The 18,713-nt window shown below is 33.9% G+C and overlaps 2 protein-coding genes across 5 annotated transcripts; both read left to right on the top strand.

Annotated features, from left to right (window-relative positions):
- Positions 1-378: 378 nt before the first annotated feature.
- LOC106717659 lies at positions 379-18,503 on the top strand. 2 transcript variants are annotated; one of them, XM_014511572.2, is made up of 17 exons: positions 379-479; positions 6,903-7,229; positions 7,407-7,571; positions 7,757-7,940; positions 8,050-8,193; positions 8,291-8,406; positions 8,720-8,894; positions 10,761-10,889; positions 11,205-11,350; positions 11,844-12,069; positions 12,624-12,898; positions 13,201-13,382; positions 13,635-13,826; positions 14,839-14,998; positions 16,696-16,820; positions 17,142-17,311; positions 18,233-18,503. In XM_014511572.2, exons 2-17 carry the CDS (start codon positions 7,139-7,141, stop codon positions 18,414-18,416), a joined length of 2,664 nt encoding a protein of 887 aa, XP_014367058.1. In that variant the 5' UTR covers positions 379-479; positions 6,903-7,138; the 3' UTR covers positions 18,417-18,503. The 2 variants fall into 2 exon arrangements, with proteins under 2 accessions (XP_014367058.1, XP_014367057.1); XM_014511571.2 differs by having other exon boundaries at positions 379-692.
- LOC123721889 (prestalk D11 protein-like) lies at positions 3,005-6,305 on the top strand. 3 transcript variants are annotated; one of them, XR_006756328.1, is made up of 4 exons: positions 3,005-3,359; positions 3,637-3,747; positions 4,268-4,577; positions 4,848-4,922. XR_006756328.1 is itself a non-coding variant. In XM_045681967.1 (4 exons), the coding sequence occupies exons 1-4, from the start codon at positions 3,039-3,041 to the stop codon at positions 4,610-4,612; spliced, it is 534 nt and encodes a 177-aa protein (XP_045537923.1). In that variant the 5' UTR covers positions 3,005-3,038; the 3' UTR covers positions 4,613-4,774. The 3 variants fall into 3 exon arrangements, 2 of the variants coding, with proteins under 2 accessions (XP_045537923.1, XP_045537927.1); XM_045681967.1 differs by lacking the exon at positions 4,848-4,922 and adding an exon at positions 4,578-4,774 and having other exon boundaries at positions 4,268-4,334; XM_045681971.1 differs by lacking the exons at positions 3,637-3,747; positions 4,268-4,577 and adding an exon at positions 6,227-6,305 and having other exon boundaries at positions 4,848-4,961.
- Positions 18,504-18,713: the final 210 nt, after the last annotated feature.

Here is an 18,713-nt window from a genome sequence, read left to right as displayed (position 1 = left end):
ATCGGGCAGCCGGTTATTGGCCCAAAAAATATACGCCCAACCTTTCATGAATACTTAAAACGTGCGCGGTACTCAAGGGAACCTACAATCGCGAGTTAACACGTAAATAAATATCATTATTTTTTTTTTTTTTTTCATTTAAACAGCATACATCAATTATAATATGTTTTTTTTGTGAAAATTCAATTTATTGACTACATACACATCTTTGGCGAGGAAATAAAACAGACACAAACACTGGCACCATACCTACGAGTATTACCATAACAATCATTAGAGGTAAGAAGAAAAACTTTGAATAGTCCGCAAGAGACCTACTGAGTGGTGTGTGAGTTAGGACTCAGTTTGACGCATGCGCACTAGTGTTGTAGCGAGAGCTCGCAGAGTGTCGACAGACGTCACGGGGCCAACGTGGGCTCCACAGAACTCCGCGTAACGTCCCGTAATATTAACGTTACGTTAACGACGTACCTACTTACGTAAGTTAATAGTGAAAATAAAAATAAAATATACGTAGAAATTAAAATAAAAAATTATAATTTATTGGATAAATGAATATTTACTTTCTGTATTTTTCGCTGTTCAAACATTGATAAGACGGCAAAGTGAGCAATCATAAGTGGGTGTAAAATATCATAATGTTGTTTTTTGTGTGCTGCTGAATTTTTCGAAGATCTTCGTGAATTTTTAAGGTACGTAAAATTTATGGTTTTCTTATAAATAAAATTAATTATTAAAATATCATGTTTATAGTTGTGCAGTTAACGTTAAAGAAAACAAAATTAACATAAATTTTATTTACATCAAGTGCATAAGATTTGTGCTAACGTGTCGATGTTCATTTGAAAATTAAATTGTACGTACTCACTATTAATTTATATTTCTTATTTACCACACTTTTTACTCTGTACATTTTATATTTTGTATCAACTATAATTTCTGGCAGTGATTTTATAAATGGAAATTATATTTTTAGCAAAATATTTTAAATTCCAATTACCACTTACTAATTATTTACTATATTATCTGCTTTATATTACTTAAAATACAGTAGTAGAGTAAAATGATACCGATTTAATGCCTGAGAACACGTTTATTTGCAATGCAGGTGTAATGTATAATTTAAACTTCCAAAGTTAGCGACAAAGTTTTGATCAAAGTGTTGTACCGTTACGCTTGCAATAAAGTACTTAAATTTTTGTATGCAGGCAAGAGTGCCAAAAGTTTTGCGCACTGCGTCGCTTCCTTAAAGCACAATATATGATGCAAATCTACCAATTCCAATTTGACATATATTATTAAAATATTCAGAATGACCAAATTTATCATTTATTATTTCACAATTTATCATATAGTATTATTACCATGGCTACCTAAATTTACCTAAATTAAACCTAAATTTATATAACAAAGTTTAGTTTTGAGTTTAAAAAAACTACTGATTGCTATAATCAATAACAGTAATTCTTTTAAGTTTTAAAATACAATTTCGAAACTTACTTAAGCTTTACTTAAGTACTATCTATTTAACAAATTAAAATAATCTCAATAGTATATATAATATATGTATATATAGTTACAAACTTCATGACATCGTCGTTTAATGTCTAGTGAGCCGTATGCTCATTTTCCACATTATTTTACATACAAAAAACGATACATTTTTACTAAAGAATTATCGGTCAGCCAAGGTGTACCGGTGGATTTTTTTTAAATGTTTTTAACTATATTTAATTTTGCTTTTTAAATAACTAAAGTCATCTAGTACTAGATTCATCGTTCAATAATTAATAACGTCATCTCGTGCCCCCCAAAGGGCACGACGCTACTGTAAATTACAGTTTTTTCATTCCTTACAAACATTCACAAATACAAATATTGCCTCCTTATAACATTAGCGTAAAAAACAAAATCGAATTAAACTTTTCAAAAATTTCTGCATATATTAAAGTCAAAACAAGTTAAGGTATACATTGTAGGATTTAAATGAGTACGTTATGACGTCAGTTTACTGTTCTTCTAGTGAACGAAGGCACGGGTGGAGAGCGGCCTTGAACTGCTGTAGAGCGCTGCAGTGTTTACGTAGCTTGTATTCTTACCAAACGTGTGTTCGCACTTACGAAACATTCATATATTAAAATTGCGACCTATATTCTACAGTTGACGGCCACAGGCTGAATGAATAATTGGTATCTTTATCGTTATCAGTCAAAATATATCACAGATGGCGATTTTTTTTTCAAAGTATCTTAAAAATAAGGTAAATAAAACTTCAAGTAAATTACATATAATTTTGTACAACACAAAAAAGACATGAAACAAATAACGCTCATTTTATTTATTCTATTCACTACTCGCCCAGAAATAAATTTATTGCGACCCGATAAATTGGTGCCTTTAGGCAGGCATCCTCAAGTGTACCCACCTCTGCTCTTTGTGAGAGGGCCATTAATCAAACCAAAGAACCTCCAGCCCACATTGACAAAAGTATCGTTATACATAAATAAATTACACGCACTCGGGTATCACTTTCCGCAAATTTGGGTGGATTCGCTTCAAGAAATATACGAAAAAATTACTTCTATTTTTTTTTCTTTTCGGATTACAATGAGATTCGTTTTTATCTACTTGCACGTTTTAATTATTTTGATTCTTTTAATTTCAACATATATGTTGTTACAATATTGTTTATATTTGTGGTATTTAGATGTAAAAATAAATAATAAGTAGCTCTTAAATTGAGATAGAACATAATATTACCTTACAAACAAAAATGTAGTCTCAAAACACTGCTTTGTAGAAAACCGAAAATTCAAATGAAACTTTTTCTTCCGGATTACGATTAAAAATTAGAATAACACATTTTTATTCAAAATACTGGCATAAAAATTACGATACGAAAAATAATTAAAATACGGTATTCAAATTTTGAAGTTGCTGTAATGCATTAACACATAAAAATTTTAAGTATTTTTTTTATAAAATAAAATAAAAATTAATTTATTTAAAAATCATATAAGAACAAATTTGATATAAAAATGGATTGCTGCTTTGTAAATGAATGCGAAAGATTTGCCGTGACCCCAGTCCTTGTGAGTCCTCAAGTTAAATGCTGCGAAAGTGCACCAATATATGTTCCGTGTTGCAATGACAAAGTCGTATATTGCTGCGAGAAGATACGACCTTGTACGCCGGTGGCGAGGAAAATATGCTACGATGGTAATTGTGACCATACGTGTACTCTATGCTCCGAGCCGCCCCAGAAGATTTGTCCGACATGCCGTCAGCCGACCGGCCCGCCTGCGAAGCCGGCAGTCAAATACGTCATGCCTTGTTATCGGTATGAAGATGGTCGAATTGTAAGTTAAATGTTAATTCTTACAATCTTACTCATATTATAAACGAAAGAAAGTACAAGCAAAAATAGCAAAATCTTTTGGTGAACATTGCGTCTAATATGTTAAACTTTTAAAATAGCCATCGTTGCCCTCTACCGCGAACAAGATTACGTCTCTCCTCTTTACGTCCGGTGACAGTTGCCTGCACGTTTATGGAGATTAGTAATTGAAATTCTTTATTGATATGATATTGATCCTATAACCAATGGTTTATTTTTAAGTTTTCCGTTGGTTTCAGGAACAATTCGATTCTAAAGTTCACGGTAAACTTCCAGCTACTGCTTATAAAAGGAATGGGATACAGGATCAAATTAATGGATATAGAGGAGCGCGACGTGATCTGTGCGCGGTAGAACATGATGGCAAATATTTTGTTTACACTGAAATAGAGCCTTTTAAGAGAATATATACAAAAATTACACATGAAGTGAATCCCGTGCGATTGTCGCCGAAAAAGATTTACGATAAATAGTTTAAGTGAAAATAAGAGTAGTGGCTTCAATGAGTTAAAGTTGAAGTACGAATCGAATTAAGGTTTAGCAACTATATGTATAGTATTTTGAGCCTTTGACTTGATAACTCAAAGTTAAGACGATAAGCATTTTACCTTTATTTACCCAAAAACCGTACAAAAAAATTATATCATACACTTGTATTTACTTATGAACTTCTTAAAATGTAAGTTATAAAAAAGATATCCATATAAATACAAGTAATAAAAGAAAATGAAAGGGTTACAATATACAATATTCAGATATAGAATAAAATAAACCGAATATTTTATAGCGAATAATTTATAACCTTTTATATGATAGATTTTATTGAAATATAAAATATACCTTACTTAAATAGTACTATAAACTTGGCAGGTAAAAGTAATGCCATCAACTGCGCTAAAACGGAACGGCATCCAGGACCACGAGTACAACGAAAGCGGTGGAGTTTCTTATTTATGCCAAAGTCCGAATACCGCCATTTGGTCGGATAGACCTTTCTATATGCCCATCAAGGCATTTAAGAGAATTGCTAATACAGTGACTTTGAAAGGATTAAAATAACAGGAAGCGATCACTTCGATTTTGGCATTTTGATAATTTAGGATCGAATCTTAACCGCGCTTGAAATGACTTACGGCTAGCTGCTACGTTTATGAATGTTAAAGTTGCGGTATGATTACAGGTACAAAACCTACCTGTGTCCGCATTCAAGCGTAATGGAATGCAAGATCAAGAGCATTCCAAATTGTTGGGAACCGCAAATTTCTTGTACCGATGTCGGAACGATATTGCAATAGATTGTGACGCGTAAAATGTTATGATTTTGCATTTTGTTAACTGTTCTTCCATGTCTAGTTCCATGAAACTATTGTCTTGTATTTGCCGTATATATTAAGAAAAATAAAGTGTTCTTTTATAAATTACAAACTCCTTTTTTATATTTTTCTTTTAGATAAATCAACCCACTTGTTTAACAAAACACGCTTGTAAAGTGGCCTGCAGTTATTGCCCGACACAGACAGCGCCATCAATGCCAGTGCAATGTATCCCCTGTGAGCCGAGAAAGGTAGTTTTTTTTACTATTGATCTACAGCTAAAATCTCAGTTTCTGTCATTAAGTGGGTCTGATAATTATAACAAATCGTGATTATCTCGTGATTTAAAATAATACATTTAAAAATATAATACCCCTATTTGTCAGTTCACATTAGAACTTCAATGGATTCACGAAGATTCACGCCATAAAATTGTTACACAAAGCCAATATTTTTACACAGAGCTTTCTATCTTGTTCCACATATTCAATATTTTCAATGATATAAAAATAAGATTGTAAAAGCAAGAATGTTCGAAACCTCATTGTTCCAGCATGTTTCTTTTATAAAGTCATTTACATCGGACGAGGCAATAGGTATTTTCGTTTATTAAATTTTAATATTCAACTCGAAGTATGGATGAGCGCCACCTGAATTGGTTCCCACGCAATATCCTTTCAGAAGTCAAAGCAAAAAGCTGAATAAACGTCGTCGTTGACGCCGAGTAGAAATTCAATTTCATTACAAACCAGGCTTCGAACTGGAAAAATGGCTCGAGTGAAACCTGTTAAATTAATTGAAATCCATTTATAATTAAAAAAATGAAATACCGCTATCATAAAGCAAAGAACAAATTACTATAATTTTACTTCTTACTAATATTATAAAAGCGGATGTTTGGATGGATGTTTGTTTGAAGGTAACTCCGGAACGGCTCAACGGATCTTGATGAAATTTGGCACAGATGTAGAACATAGTATGGAAGAACAAATAGGCTACTTAGTACGCTTTTTTTTAATTCCGCGTCACGGACGACAGCTAGTTGCTTAATAAACAAAATACACAATACCTAAGTCTAAGCTGGTTTATAGCTTTTGTGTGGTAATGGGGTGGTCATAAATAGAAAAAAGGTGTATGTACGTTCTCTTCGCACTCTATGGTTTATTGCGATCAGAAGATCACTTTTGATCAGAATAAATTCTTAATAAATTACATAGTTGAGAATTGCATATTCCTTTCTGACATTAAAATCTTAAATTACTGATTACCTAGTCTTAATGACCGTACACAAGTGACATATTTGTGGTTTGACGATTTAGATCATTATTTAGTCCGTTGTCGTCCATTGCTAGACTTTCCAGTCGATCGCAAAAAATCATCCACTGCTCATTCAGTGACCAAATTCCAGCGTGGACATTTAGTTGAATAAATACTCGTAACCCTTCGGTATTCGTAATCTATGTCATAGGGTGCTAGGTGCAAGCAATATTAATTTTGTTTTTTTTTTATTTCATAGCTGACTTACGTCCAAAGATGTAAAGTTCCGGAAAATTGTTGCACGGCGTGCTTAGGAATTGAAGAATGAAATGTCTCTGAACACAATGAAATTGATAAAGCAAAATTGTGATGTTAATTTTGTGATTGTTTCGCAATAAAGCCTTTTTTTATTTTCTTGTTTTAATTATAACATCACATTTATTAAAAGCAATAGCCATAAAACATATTAGAGCTGCAGGGCTTAAAAGGATGCTTTACAGAAAATATAAAATAAGCATCGAGGGGATTAATCAGATAAAACATCAGTCATAATAAGATTGATTGTAATAAATGAAAGGATGTCAATGCATTTACTGTGAAAGCTGATATATATTTAAAGGGTAGGATGATGATGCAGTGATGCTGGAAAAAAAGAAAATATAAAAACATTAAAAATATTTATTAATCGTATTTTTAACTGTGTGTATTCTATCAACTGACAATGACAGCTGCTGTTGATATTTTTAAAAAATCTGCTGTTCATATTTTTGTAAGTTTTGTATTTCACATGTTCGTAAGGAAAATAAGATGCATAAAACGACAAAAAATGGAAAATACTCAAGTCTGTGAATAACTTATGAGTGAAATTACTCAACTTTCACGTTTTTTTAATCTTGGCATGCTTTACCATGTTAAAAACGTTTAATTTGTTACAGATTTATGCGGCGAGCTAAAACAAAGTCAAACAGCTGCGCAGGAGGATTAAAAAACTACAAAGCCTCAACTTATGCTAACATAAACGCAAACTTATTTTGAATCGCATAACAATGTGGAAAAGAAAATATTTTGATGTGCGGATCAGGTTTTATCTAACGTAGGGTATAGTGGGGGAGGGGGAGGGTTATGCGCAGGCGAAGCGGGCGGCGGGGGGCCAGGCGCGGCGACTCGCACCATGCACCACGCCATAGCGCTGCTTCTCGCTGCCATCTACACTATTGCCTCTTCGCAGATAGCCTGGACGCCGATCTTCCTTGATGCAAGCAGTAAGTGCTTCTATAAATTCTAATGGATTCTAAATCGCAAGTTAGATTAATGACTTAGTTGTATGGCGCCTCAATACCAATAATATCTTAAGAGCCTTAAGAGTAAGGAGATGATAGTGGAAAAAATATTGCGATTTGGAGGACATCATAGGTGGCAAAAACAAATGATTGGTGTAGGTCAAGTCGACCTCTGGACGCAGTCATCGTCGGGCTGTGCCTGCCCAGGCGGCGGGACAGTGGGCGAGGAGTGCGCGTGCTGCGTGCGGGACGGCGCCTGCCCCTGCGGCGACGACGCGCCTGGCCGATGTGCCCAGTGCGGACTCGAACAGTACTGCTCCAACAGTTAGTAATTATAATTCATATAAATTGACTTACCAACTTCTTAATGTTTTTTTTGTGATAAGTCACGTAACCATGGCAGTGAGTTATAAAAATGCATATGGTTTCTAGCAGTGTTTACTACTGTTATAGAGGTCTCATACTGCCACTGAATTTCTATTAATATACATATCTTTTTCATTCTGTAGTGTGCAATATTACAATCGACTCACGTATCCTCAAGAGCAAGTCGGGCAAGACGTTCGGCCAGATCAAGTCGCCGTCGATAGAGGGCCCGGGTGCTTGCTCGTACTTTCTACAGCCAGACGCGGGACAGAGGGTTGAGATACAATTGTATAGGCTTGTCTCTGTTGGACGGTTTAACGGAACTAGGTAATTGTATTTTGTAATTGTAATGTTTATATTGTACTTTTTAATGTCAAAAAAGATTTTTCTAATGTGTCAAAAATGTATGAAATTGTTTACTATTTTATCAAAATAGTTGTGTTGGTGGCTGGTTGCAACTGAGCGGTGCAGTTCGCAATGTAGACGGCGTGGCGGAGACGCGTCTGTGCGGTGAAAACGAACGATACACACCGCCCGTCGTATTATTTGCTGATCATGGTGCTTCGACACTTGATTTTAGGTAAATAGATATTTTCTGTCTCCTAACTTTTTCATAAGTTCTAAAAATTTTAAGGTTTTTGATTTTTTTTTTTTGTCATGCGGATTGTATTTCACAGGATAACAGAAAAAACAGTGAGATCGCAATTTCTAGCCTTCTTCAGTTTTACATCTTTAAGTAATACGCAAGGAGTTGGATTTCATCCCCGAGGGGGCTCAAGGATACCGCATACTGGTAAAATTATAACATATGACTATCTATTATTTTCTATAAATTATATGAATCTCTCAACAACCAATATTATAAACAGAACAGATCTTAAGAATATATATTAAATAAGATAGTAAATTAAAAAATACTGTTTGGTCTAGCTTTTAAAATTTGCCATGATAGATTTTAACCAATAACTAACATTCCACTAAAAAGCTACCAGTCCACATGGCATTTAAATAAAATGAAGTAACATAAATCAATAAAGAAACATTAATATCAGATACATCTAAGTAAGAATACCAATATTATTGTAACAAAAACATTTGTTTACCAGATTGTGACTGGCTATACCAGGACATATCTTGCCGCGGTGCGGGCACGTGCGTGTTGGCCAGTCCTGGCTACCCCGGGCTGTACCCGCCGCATCGCCGTTGTCGATATCTTTTCGCCACTAACTCTGTACATACCAGAGTCAGGATTATTTTCTCATCTATATTACTGCCTCACGAGTGAGTATTTCTTTGAAATTTTCAGAAGTAAGTTAACACTATGTCTGGGCTATGGGTTTTAAGCCTACAAGATGACAAATGTAAACAAAATGGTGAAATTACACCGATATCGTCATTGGTGAACTTCGAGCTATAGTAGTTTTACTGAATGTTTAAAATTCCTATATAGTTATTAATACGGTATGTATTTTTATAATCCAATAAGATATTAGATATTCAATACTGCATACGAAAAATTGCGTGTAACATGTCATGGAATAAAGTGTTTAAAAAACTGTATTTTATGAAAGAACCTTTGATTGTCGACGGTTTGAGTTTTTGGATGCCGAACAATTGGTTGAGTAAATAAAAGAGCCCGTCTATCTCGTTTCCACTCTTGTGAATTCATTCCATCGCACGTTATTGAAAAATTTACCGTGCACTAGTTCTTTCTCAATACGTGAAATACGTTTTCGAAATGCATGCATAATTCTTGTAGGCTATTTTTGGGCAGTCTTAACTGGAACTTTTTGACTGAAGATTAGTGACCCAATTTTGATAATACAGTAGTAGGTTCGAAACTGGAAATTACAAAATTGTAATCACTGTCTTTTCGGGTTTCAGGTACGGCTCTCATGTATTATATTCGAGGTACATAGTGAATATTTTTCATATATAGTCACCTATTCACGGCAGTAGAAATCTGAGGGCGATAAACTTTGCCTGACAAGTACAACAAGTCATAACAAATTTTGTTCATTTTAGTAGTTCAAATGAAAATTTTGAACAAATATACCCTATATTTAGTATAACTGACGCACATAGATGTAAGCAATAACAATTGTGGGTTATGCGTCAACTTTTTCGAACAACATCACCCCTAACATTTATAAAACGGTCACGTTCGTGCGATATAAGCTACACAAAATTTGGTCTCTATTGTAAATTTTTACTGAAATCCACTATGGTATACGGTATTTGACATTATAGTCTAATTTTACTATCTCACTAATATTATAAATTATTTTTTATTATTACTATTATTTTTTTATAAAGGTGCCAGCTGAAAACCAGCGCGGGGGCAGTTTAGTCTATCCCTGCTTCGCTGAGCTGGCTCCCTTTTGCCACACTTTGTGCTTTGTATGTGTGTGTTTTTTTAATTGTATATTTTTTTGAGTGGCAATAAATGTTTTTTCTTTCTTTCTTTCTAAATGCGAAAGTTAATATGGATGGATGTGTCTCCTGAACAGTTAAATGGATCTCACTGAAACTTGGCATAGATGTAAAACATAATCTGGCAGAACACGTAGTCTACTGTTTAGGTTTTTTTTAACTAAGCGCAGACGGAGTCACCGTCTTAAAATACTGTTACCATAATCATCATATTTTTACCTCTAGGTCATCCATATTTTACTGTTTATCCCTAGTATATTTAATCAAAAACACGATAAATCCGTTTCGATATTGGCTGAGCTGAGCACTTAGGAATATAATTTCTATATATAATTTCACGAAGTAAAAAGCGCGCTAAACGTTTCATTATAAAACCAGATCAAATAGAGTGCTGCTACTCGTAAGAATCGGAAATTCCAGTTTCTTTATACTATCTGTTATCATCATCTTTCAGGAAGAAAATACACTCCGCTTGTGATTTATCTCAATAAAAATTTACTAGTTTTATCTTAGAGTAATGAGATATACCTTATTGTGATATTGGCAATTAGCAATTAATACGAATATTATTTTCAGTATTGTTAAAAATGTTTAATTTTTATCATAGAAAGTTTCGTAACTTTGCGTTACGCCTTCTGACAAATGGGTTTTTGTATTCATAAGTCTTCTGTTGAAAAATGTTACTTTTTTGTTGAGAATTTGTATACTTTGCAGCCATTGTGCCTCGGACTATTTAACACTACGGGCCGGTAGCTCCCCGTCGGCGCCCTTGCTGGCTTCTATTTGTTCTGAAAAAAGTGCGACACTAGAATATCCCGGGCCCAACTTGCTCCTGGAATTTAAGTAAATATCTTTTTAAAATAAAGTATCAAAATATTAAGACTTAAATTAAATGAAGTGCGTGAAATTCCATAGTACTGTAGAAAATTATTTTATAATAGAGTCCTTGAGTTTTGTAACGTTCCTGCTTAGATTTAATAATGATTTATATTTTTAGCATTTTATAATTATAATATCTTTAAATGCAAGTAAGAAATAATTTCATAGGATATATTCGTATTAGAACATAAATAAACGTTGTTGATTTTACGCATATGTATGAGTGATAAAACTTAATAAGTATCTGAGGCGTATCAAATAATATTTTATGTCATTTAGCTCCGGGCCGTTGATCCCGCCGTATAATTACAACGGATTTATAGCGAAATTGGAATTCATAGAGCGACAGGAAAGCAGCGAAGCGCCCCCTACTGTGGTCGCTGCGTCACCGCCCCTTGCGGCCCTCACGCATCTTACACACCACGGTATGTTAAAAATACATGTAGTGAACGTAATATATCACACCAAATTAGCGAAATGACACCGCTGACATACACATTCGCATAAGTAGATGCGTTGTTTACCTTTAATCAATACAGTAGAGGACGCATAGAAAGAGGATATTTCTCCTTTCTTTATAGAATCTCCTCCTCCCAAATTTTCCTTATAAGAAAAGGGTGGCAAAAGGCAGAGGGCTATAATTAGGCCCTCGGCACCCACCCTCATCAGATGAAACGCGGAATTACTTCCACCTCACGCCTGTCTTCTGCGTGGTCGTGGTATTTCACCGGGCGAGCCAGCCAATTCGTGCAACTGATGTTGTTGTTGCTGGCGTCTACCACTGTAAAATTAAATATCTATTATAATAATATAATTTAAATTAAAATTAACTAAAATATTGCTTCGGTGTCGAGTGCTACTGGGTCTATGACGATACTACTATCACACATATCGTTTACTATTACACTTTTGTTCTAGCTGACAGATCAGCGTCTGTGGATAATACGGTAATCACGAATGAAATTTCTCATACAAAGAACGGTCGTGTTGGTTGTGGAGCAAGTGTGCGAGGCTTTGGTCCGGGAGGTGTACGCTCTGGCCATTTTGATACCCGGGCTACGCCCTGGCGTACACAATGTACTATACACCTGCTAGGAGCGCCCACAGATGTCGTACAAGTCTCACTTTTTAATTATAATTTAAGGTAAGTGCTTTTTAAATAGTTAGGATAACATTCTTTTGTAGCAAAGTTGCTACGAAGCTACGAAATATATTAGCTACGTAAGAATGTAAGTGTTAAAACTTTTTAAAAGCAATGAATAAAGTAAAAATAAACTACTATTTATAAACATTTACGTATTAAATAAATATAAAAGAAATAAAAAAATGCCTATCACTTCGCACTCATGGCAAAATACTGCTATGGTTTTGTTTTTAAAATAAACATCTAGAGCATCGAGGTTGCAAAATATTTCACTTTAAACTGCAACGATTTTGTTACAAAGTTGATTTAAAATCAGTGTCTGATTGTGACATTTCTCCCTATTTTAAGCTTTTAAAATGTAAAATATTTTCAAGTCATTGAGAGAGAAAAACTGTTGTAAGTTAAAAGCAGTTTGCCTGTTGTTGCTTCTTAGTTATCGACATTAAGAGAAGTTAGTGAACTGGATAGTTGTAATTACTCAAACTTTTCCATCTTGAACATTTTATTGTACAATTTAAAAAAAAATGTATTTTATTTGTATACATCTTTTGTAGGTTACAAAGCTGTCGATCTCATATTGAGATTTTAGAAGGATACTACGAATTTATTGGGAGAGGGGAAAAAGTGAGTAGATCTGAGAGGGGTGATAGGGCACTTCTTAGGGTTTGCGGCCCTTTTATAAGAGAAGCTAGAGACCCTTCCGGCAGATTTCTTATTCGGCAAGCTGTGACATCTAAGGGCGCTAATATTACTATACTAATACGACGTGCCTCCACACAAAGTGTTGATGAAGAGGAGTTTGTTGATGGAGCGTTTGCATTTCATGATGGTTAGTTTATTTTATTGTAACGTTATTCAGTAAAAATCAATATTAGCATTGAATTAAAAACAAGAATTTAAAAATTACGTAGACGAGTCTAGTCTTTACAATACAGCAAAATTATTAGTTAATTCTTAAGCCTTTTAATATACGCAGACTTCTTTTTGCTTCTATATTATTAAGAGTCATGCACCGCTTAACATCTGTCTCAAGTAAATATAGTATTGCGCTTTATATTTCCTATTAATTCTGGTTATACAAATACATTCGTTGACTCAGCGTTACAACATTTTAATTTCGTTTACTATCAGAACAGCACGAGGGTACGATATCGCCGGACGCGACGTGCGCGACCACGCACTACGGGCTGTCGGCGCTACGACACGGCGGAGTCTCCGCGCCCTCGCATCATCACATATACTGGAATATTGAGGAGAGATTGCTCTGCACGCATCTCTTCATGCCGGCTATCAACCAGAGCATCACGATTGAGGTAAGTGTTCATTGTAAATTAAGAAGATCAAATTATAATGTCAAGATTTGCCCAAAAAAGATAATCACTAAGTTGGTCACGTTCAAATAAACAATAAATTATATATATTTTTTTTATACAAAAACGAACAATAATTAAATGGTTGTTAAGAGCTATTTTCTATTTATTAAAAAATTCAGAGTAGTAACCACTTGATAAACAAATAAGAACACGATATTAAATTACGAGCTACCAACGGCTATTTAATATTAGATCCAACGGCTCGACCGTATGTGGAGCGCGGAGCCGCCGGGCACCGCGCCTGCCGGGTCCATGGGATGTCGCACGGCGTGCGGGGACGCGGGCTGCGAGTGCCGTGCCGCCACACCGCTGCACTACCACGACCACATCGCCCTCGTCGCCAGTGATGGCACACATCTTTCGTGTCTGTGTGGCGACTTTCAGGTAATATTGTATACGAAGACACTAAAAAAGGGCTTAATTATGTAAGTTATTGGTAGGTTAGCTCCGCTTAATATATCGGGTAGAAATAGACTAGAAGTCTAAAGAAGATTTATATTTTGATACAGATAAACAGATGATTTCTTTACGATTGTACAAACTTACTGTAAAATAACTGACGTACTTAGGTATATCAGAGAAATCGTATCGAAACTATTTCAGTAGTTTTCGTATGCATGTCTTCAGACTGACAAATACAACAGGGAAATATGTATATTATTTCAAAACTAATGTATTCGATTACGTTACCAAAATTACTAGACATTGCAGCTGGGACGAAGTATTTCCGTTTCAATTAAAAGTGGTAGGTTATTAGGGTGAAACAGTTGGGGCGACAGGTAACAGTTACGTCCGTGAAAATTCAATTACTTAACAGTAATCTACCGTGTGCGTATTGCGTAAAGCGCCGGGGACAAATTTTATTTGCCAGCCTCACATTGGTATGCCAAACGGTATCAAAGGCTTGTGTGGACACGTTTTTGTGTATTGATTCGAACCGCAATAAAATTCTTGCTGAAACTTTAAATGAATGCCTTAGTGCTGGCTGTAAATGTCGTTTTCAACTTAATGTATGTAGCTATTAAAGTCAACAGTTGGATTTAATACGAATCGTTTTAGTGGTTTAGTTTACGTACCGGAAGTTTTGGCACAAAACTACGCATAGATAACATCGATTTTGTGTGCCTGCTTTATATATTTAATTAGAACTATTACTTTCTACTAACGTATTTGTATTTTAAGAATATAATGCTTGTTTACTGATTCTTATTACATAGTTGCCACAAGACAGCATAAGGTAAAAACTTATACTTGTGATAGTTCGTAACACATATTTGAAATGCTTTGGATTGTTTTACAACCACGATCGATATGAAAAGAGAACTCGTCAGGTGTTCCGACTGGGTCAGGGCCGTCCTAAATATTTAATGTTATGACCACTTTGTTTTGTTAACAGGCGGAGTGGTTGCCCGTTGTGGTTCGTAGTTGGAGCGGCCTCAGACTTGAATACTCGGTGGCTCACTACACGTACGCCAGTCGGGGGTTCGATTACGCCGCCGCGTATAGTTTTAATGAAGACGCAATGTGTGGACAACGTACTTATACAACTCATTCGGGTAAGAATTCATACATAATTCTTTTAATGTGTACAAACATGTAAATTATGTATAACATGATGAATAATTACGGAGTTTTCTAAGTCGCTAATTTACTAATAAAAGAGAAAAAAATTAGTCGAATAGGTAACTTAGTAAATAAAATATTTATTGTGATTTTTTTGTTATTTTGATTACGACAAGAAAGATAAATAAAACGTCACGCTACTTGATTTAAATAACGCGCTGTTTTCATAGAAAATGCAATGGATTGTAAGTTTGCAATACAATTTGTAGCATTGCATTTACGAGTATTTCTGTCGTAAAAGAAAGTTGAACTCGAATTAAGTGGAATAGATCAGAAAGAGGATGACTTACTAAAGTTCCTCAGAGTGTTATCGAGAAGATCAGCACTCCTACAAGCATATATCAAAGTGTGAAAAACGATTTACATAATATGTTCAGTATGGTTGTTATTTTATTGTATTGGGTTGCAGAAATATTATCTTCCTCGTAATATATTATTGCTTAATTATTTTACTGTGTGCGTGAGAAAATATAATAACATAAACGAACCCAAGAAGAGGTTTACATGGATAATAATAGTTCGTATAATTAAACAAACGTATTTTTATCTAAGCCGTTAATTTGTGACGTTATTGGTTAAATAACGTTTTATAAATTAAAAAAAATTATCTCCTTTTTGCAATTAAATTAATTTATTCGCTTTAGAATTATGTAAATCAACGACTATTTAAGTTTATTATATTATACAATATTTTATTCATAATTATAATCATAATGAGCTCGTAGTAAAGCTGTTAAATTTTCCAGACAATTATCGTTTTGGACAAAATATGTTGTCAATAAAAATAATTAATTTACTACAACGGCCATTTAAACATTAATGCGTAAATCCAAGCAACGATTATGATGAGTTATTGAAATCCAAGAAAAGAGCAGTTCAATTTAACAATCCGCGCGTGTGGAATAACTTGGTTATTTTTCTTATAGTCGATTCTTTCTATCGTCGAGGGGTGTGTCCGGGAGAATTACACGGACCGACCTACTTCCGCCTCGCTAGAGATAGCATTGAATCGGAAAAAAAGCCTCGAACAATATCGTAAAGTTACCAATTACAGCTTAGCAACTGAGATCCGTGTCCGATTTTGCGTTTTATTCAATTAAATATTCAATAAGTTCTTTTCATCTTCGTATTAGATTTTTTTTTTTAATAAATACAAAATCGATATAATGTAAAAATGATAGGTTCGCATTTATTATTTTGATATACTCCTTCTTTACGAGGTTTTTGGTCATTGAAATGGTATATTCTCAAAAAAGAAGGGTTTAAAAATATTCGCAAAATTGGGAAAATAGCGACGAACAAAAAGCTTATCCGTTGTGGATTTTTCCATGGAATTCCAAATTTGGACAATTTGTACAATGACTGAATCTTATGTCATTTGTTCTACATGTTCCTGAAAAAGTTTTCAAGCCGAAATACTCACAAAGAAAATTTATAAAATGTTTACTAAGATTAATTGTTATTCATTAGGATTGGTATTTGCCGCAATGACGCTAAGATGTTCTTATAATTTTTACACGAAAATAAACAGTTATAAAATTTTAAAATTAATTCCGAATTTGATGAAAAGGATAACACAACTGAAATTAACTCGTATGTAAGAGATTACTTAGTTCATATTCTTTTCCAGGTGAAATATCATCAAGAAATGTATCAGTTACGGGAACTTTAAATGAATTTTTTTACCAACAATGTACTTGGGTTTTAGACTCTAACGTTGAGAGGCAATTATTTATTGACATTTCTTCAGAACAGGTCAGTATTTAAATTATATAAATAATCTGTTAGTTGAAGTTATTATTAAGTAATTGTGAAAATTGAAATTTATAATAACACGATTTAATTAAAATACATGGATTTATATCTCTAACAAGTTTAGAATAATTACAAAACTTTCGTTATTAAAATTTTACAATTATTAAATTAAAATGTCTTTATTAAAAATATTATAAACATTTGGAAATTATGAATAAATCGACCAGTGTTCACCCTGAGATTAGTAGAAATGAGTAAATATGGTTACACTAGTTTAGTTCGAGGTTATTTACCTTGCTAATCTGTTAATTTGGTTGTTAGGATAAATCATGTGGGTCATGGAACATAACTCTTCACGAGTGGTCAGGCCTCGGAGTGCAGAGCTCAGAGGGACTGGCGGCCACTGCGGGTGAACTACTCTACACATTTTGTGCGAGACATAAGAATCACACTTACACGTTGCCATGGCGACTGAACACCGTTGTAATAAGGTAAGTTATCTCTTAAATCTTTTGAGTGTGTTGTTAAGGCAATACTTATTTAATTCCTCATTATAATATATATGTAAAACGATATTAATAAAATCAAAGTATAATTTTCGTAAAATAATATCATAATAATTTTTTGAGAATAGGAAAACAAATCCATGGTACAAATGAAAAGTATAATATTTCTGCTCATATATTATTTTTGTATTTACGTACACTTTTTTGTTTTCCTCTTTTATGTTATCTAATTATAATGCGCCCTTTATAGTAGAAAATACATGAGTCCCTACCCTCTCCAATAACAATGAATATACTCCAAACAACAATAGATTTATGAATATTCATAGACCTTTAGATGTATAAGTCGTTGAATATGGTTAATATTATTTGTAAATAGGACCTCTTTTATAATACTTAAATGTGGTAAAAGCTGTTGGAAATAATTTCACTCCGTTTTATTCAGAAATAACGTTGTAAATTAATTATAACCATACTTTATTTTTTTATTATTAAACTGGTAACTACAGATAAACAAGTTAAAAATTTTGAATATAAATTTTCCTATCCAATGCACAGCTCGAGACGAACCCAAGATTAGCCAAGGTTAGGCGATGTTTTCTACGAGATAGTTACTATAAAACACATCACGAATTTTAATTGTGTTGATTATTTGAACAGAAATGCAACATATGTAACATATCAGATTAGAAATTTAGGACTAAGACATCATTTGTAACGTATTTGTATTTATGGATTTGGTATTAAACTTATTTTACTGTTCGTTGTTGTTTAGTATAAAATAAATGGCAATCACCGATAAAAAGCAACCGTTGCCCCACATGTATAGGGCCGCTCATCGTTCGTCGAGTCGTAATTTTATTCAAGATTTATTCATAACCGATTTGTTTGTCTGTGCGTAATTAGGTTAGTCGCGTTGTCAAGGCAGCAGCCGCTGTACGTGATCCGCTGGAGGTCACAGGTGGTGCGCGCCAACACGCGCCTCGGCCCGCCCACGCCGGCGCCCGCCGCCGCCGCGATCGCAACTACACTGCGACTCTCACTCACTTATTTATCTATTTTGTTATTATTGGTACAAATAAAAATTTAATTCATTGCTTCAGTACACAAGTCACTCAACCCGGCTTCGCACGGCTAACTGCGTTTATAAAATTAGAATCGTTTGTGTATATTTTTGTTGGAGACAATTTATTTTTTGTACAATCGATTAAAAATAAAATTTATTAGCCTTAATATTACTTGATGTTAATTAATAAATTAATAATGGCTTTCTGTTATTATAATATTAAAAGAAGTATAATTATCTTATAATTTTTTTTCTATAATATTGACAAGATTGACAAGAGATAGTTATAAAATCAAAATAATAATATCCTGTGTTGTTATG

This window comes from Papilio machaon, chromosome 2, assembly GCF_912999745.1.
Source record: "Papilio machaon chromosome 2, ilPapMach1.1, whole genome shotgun sequence".
NCBI classification, from domain to species: domain Eukaryota; kingdom Metazoa; phylum Arthropoda; class Insecta; order Lepidoptera; family Papilionidae; genus Papilio; species Papilio machaon.
Note: the sequence above shows the minus strand (reverse complement) of the source record. Positions and strands in the feature narration are given on the sequence as shown.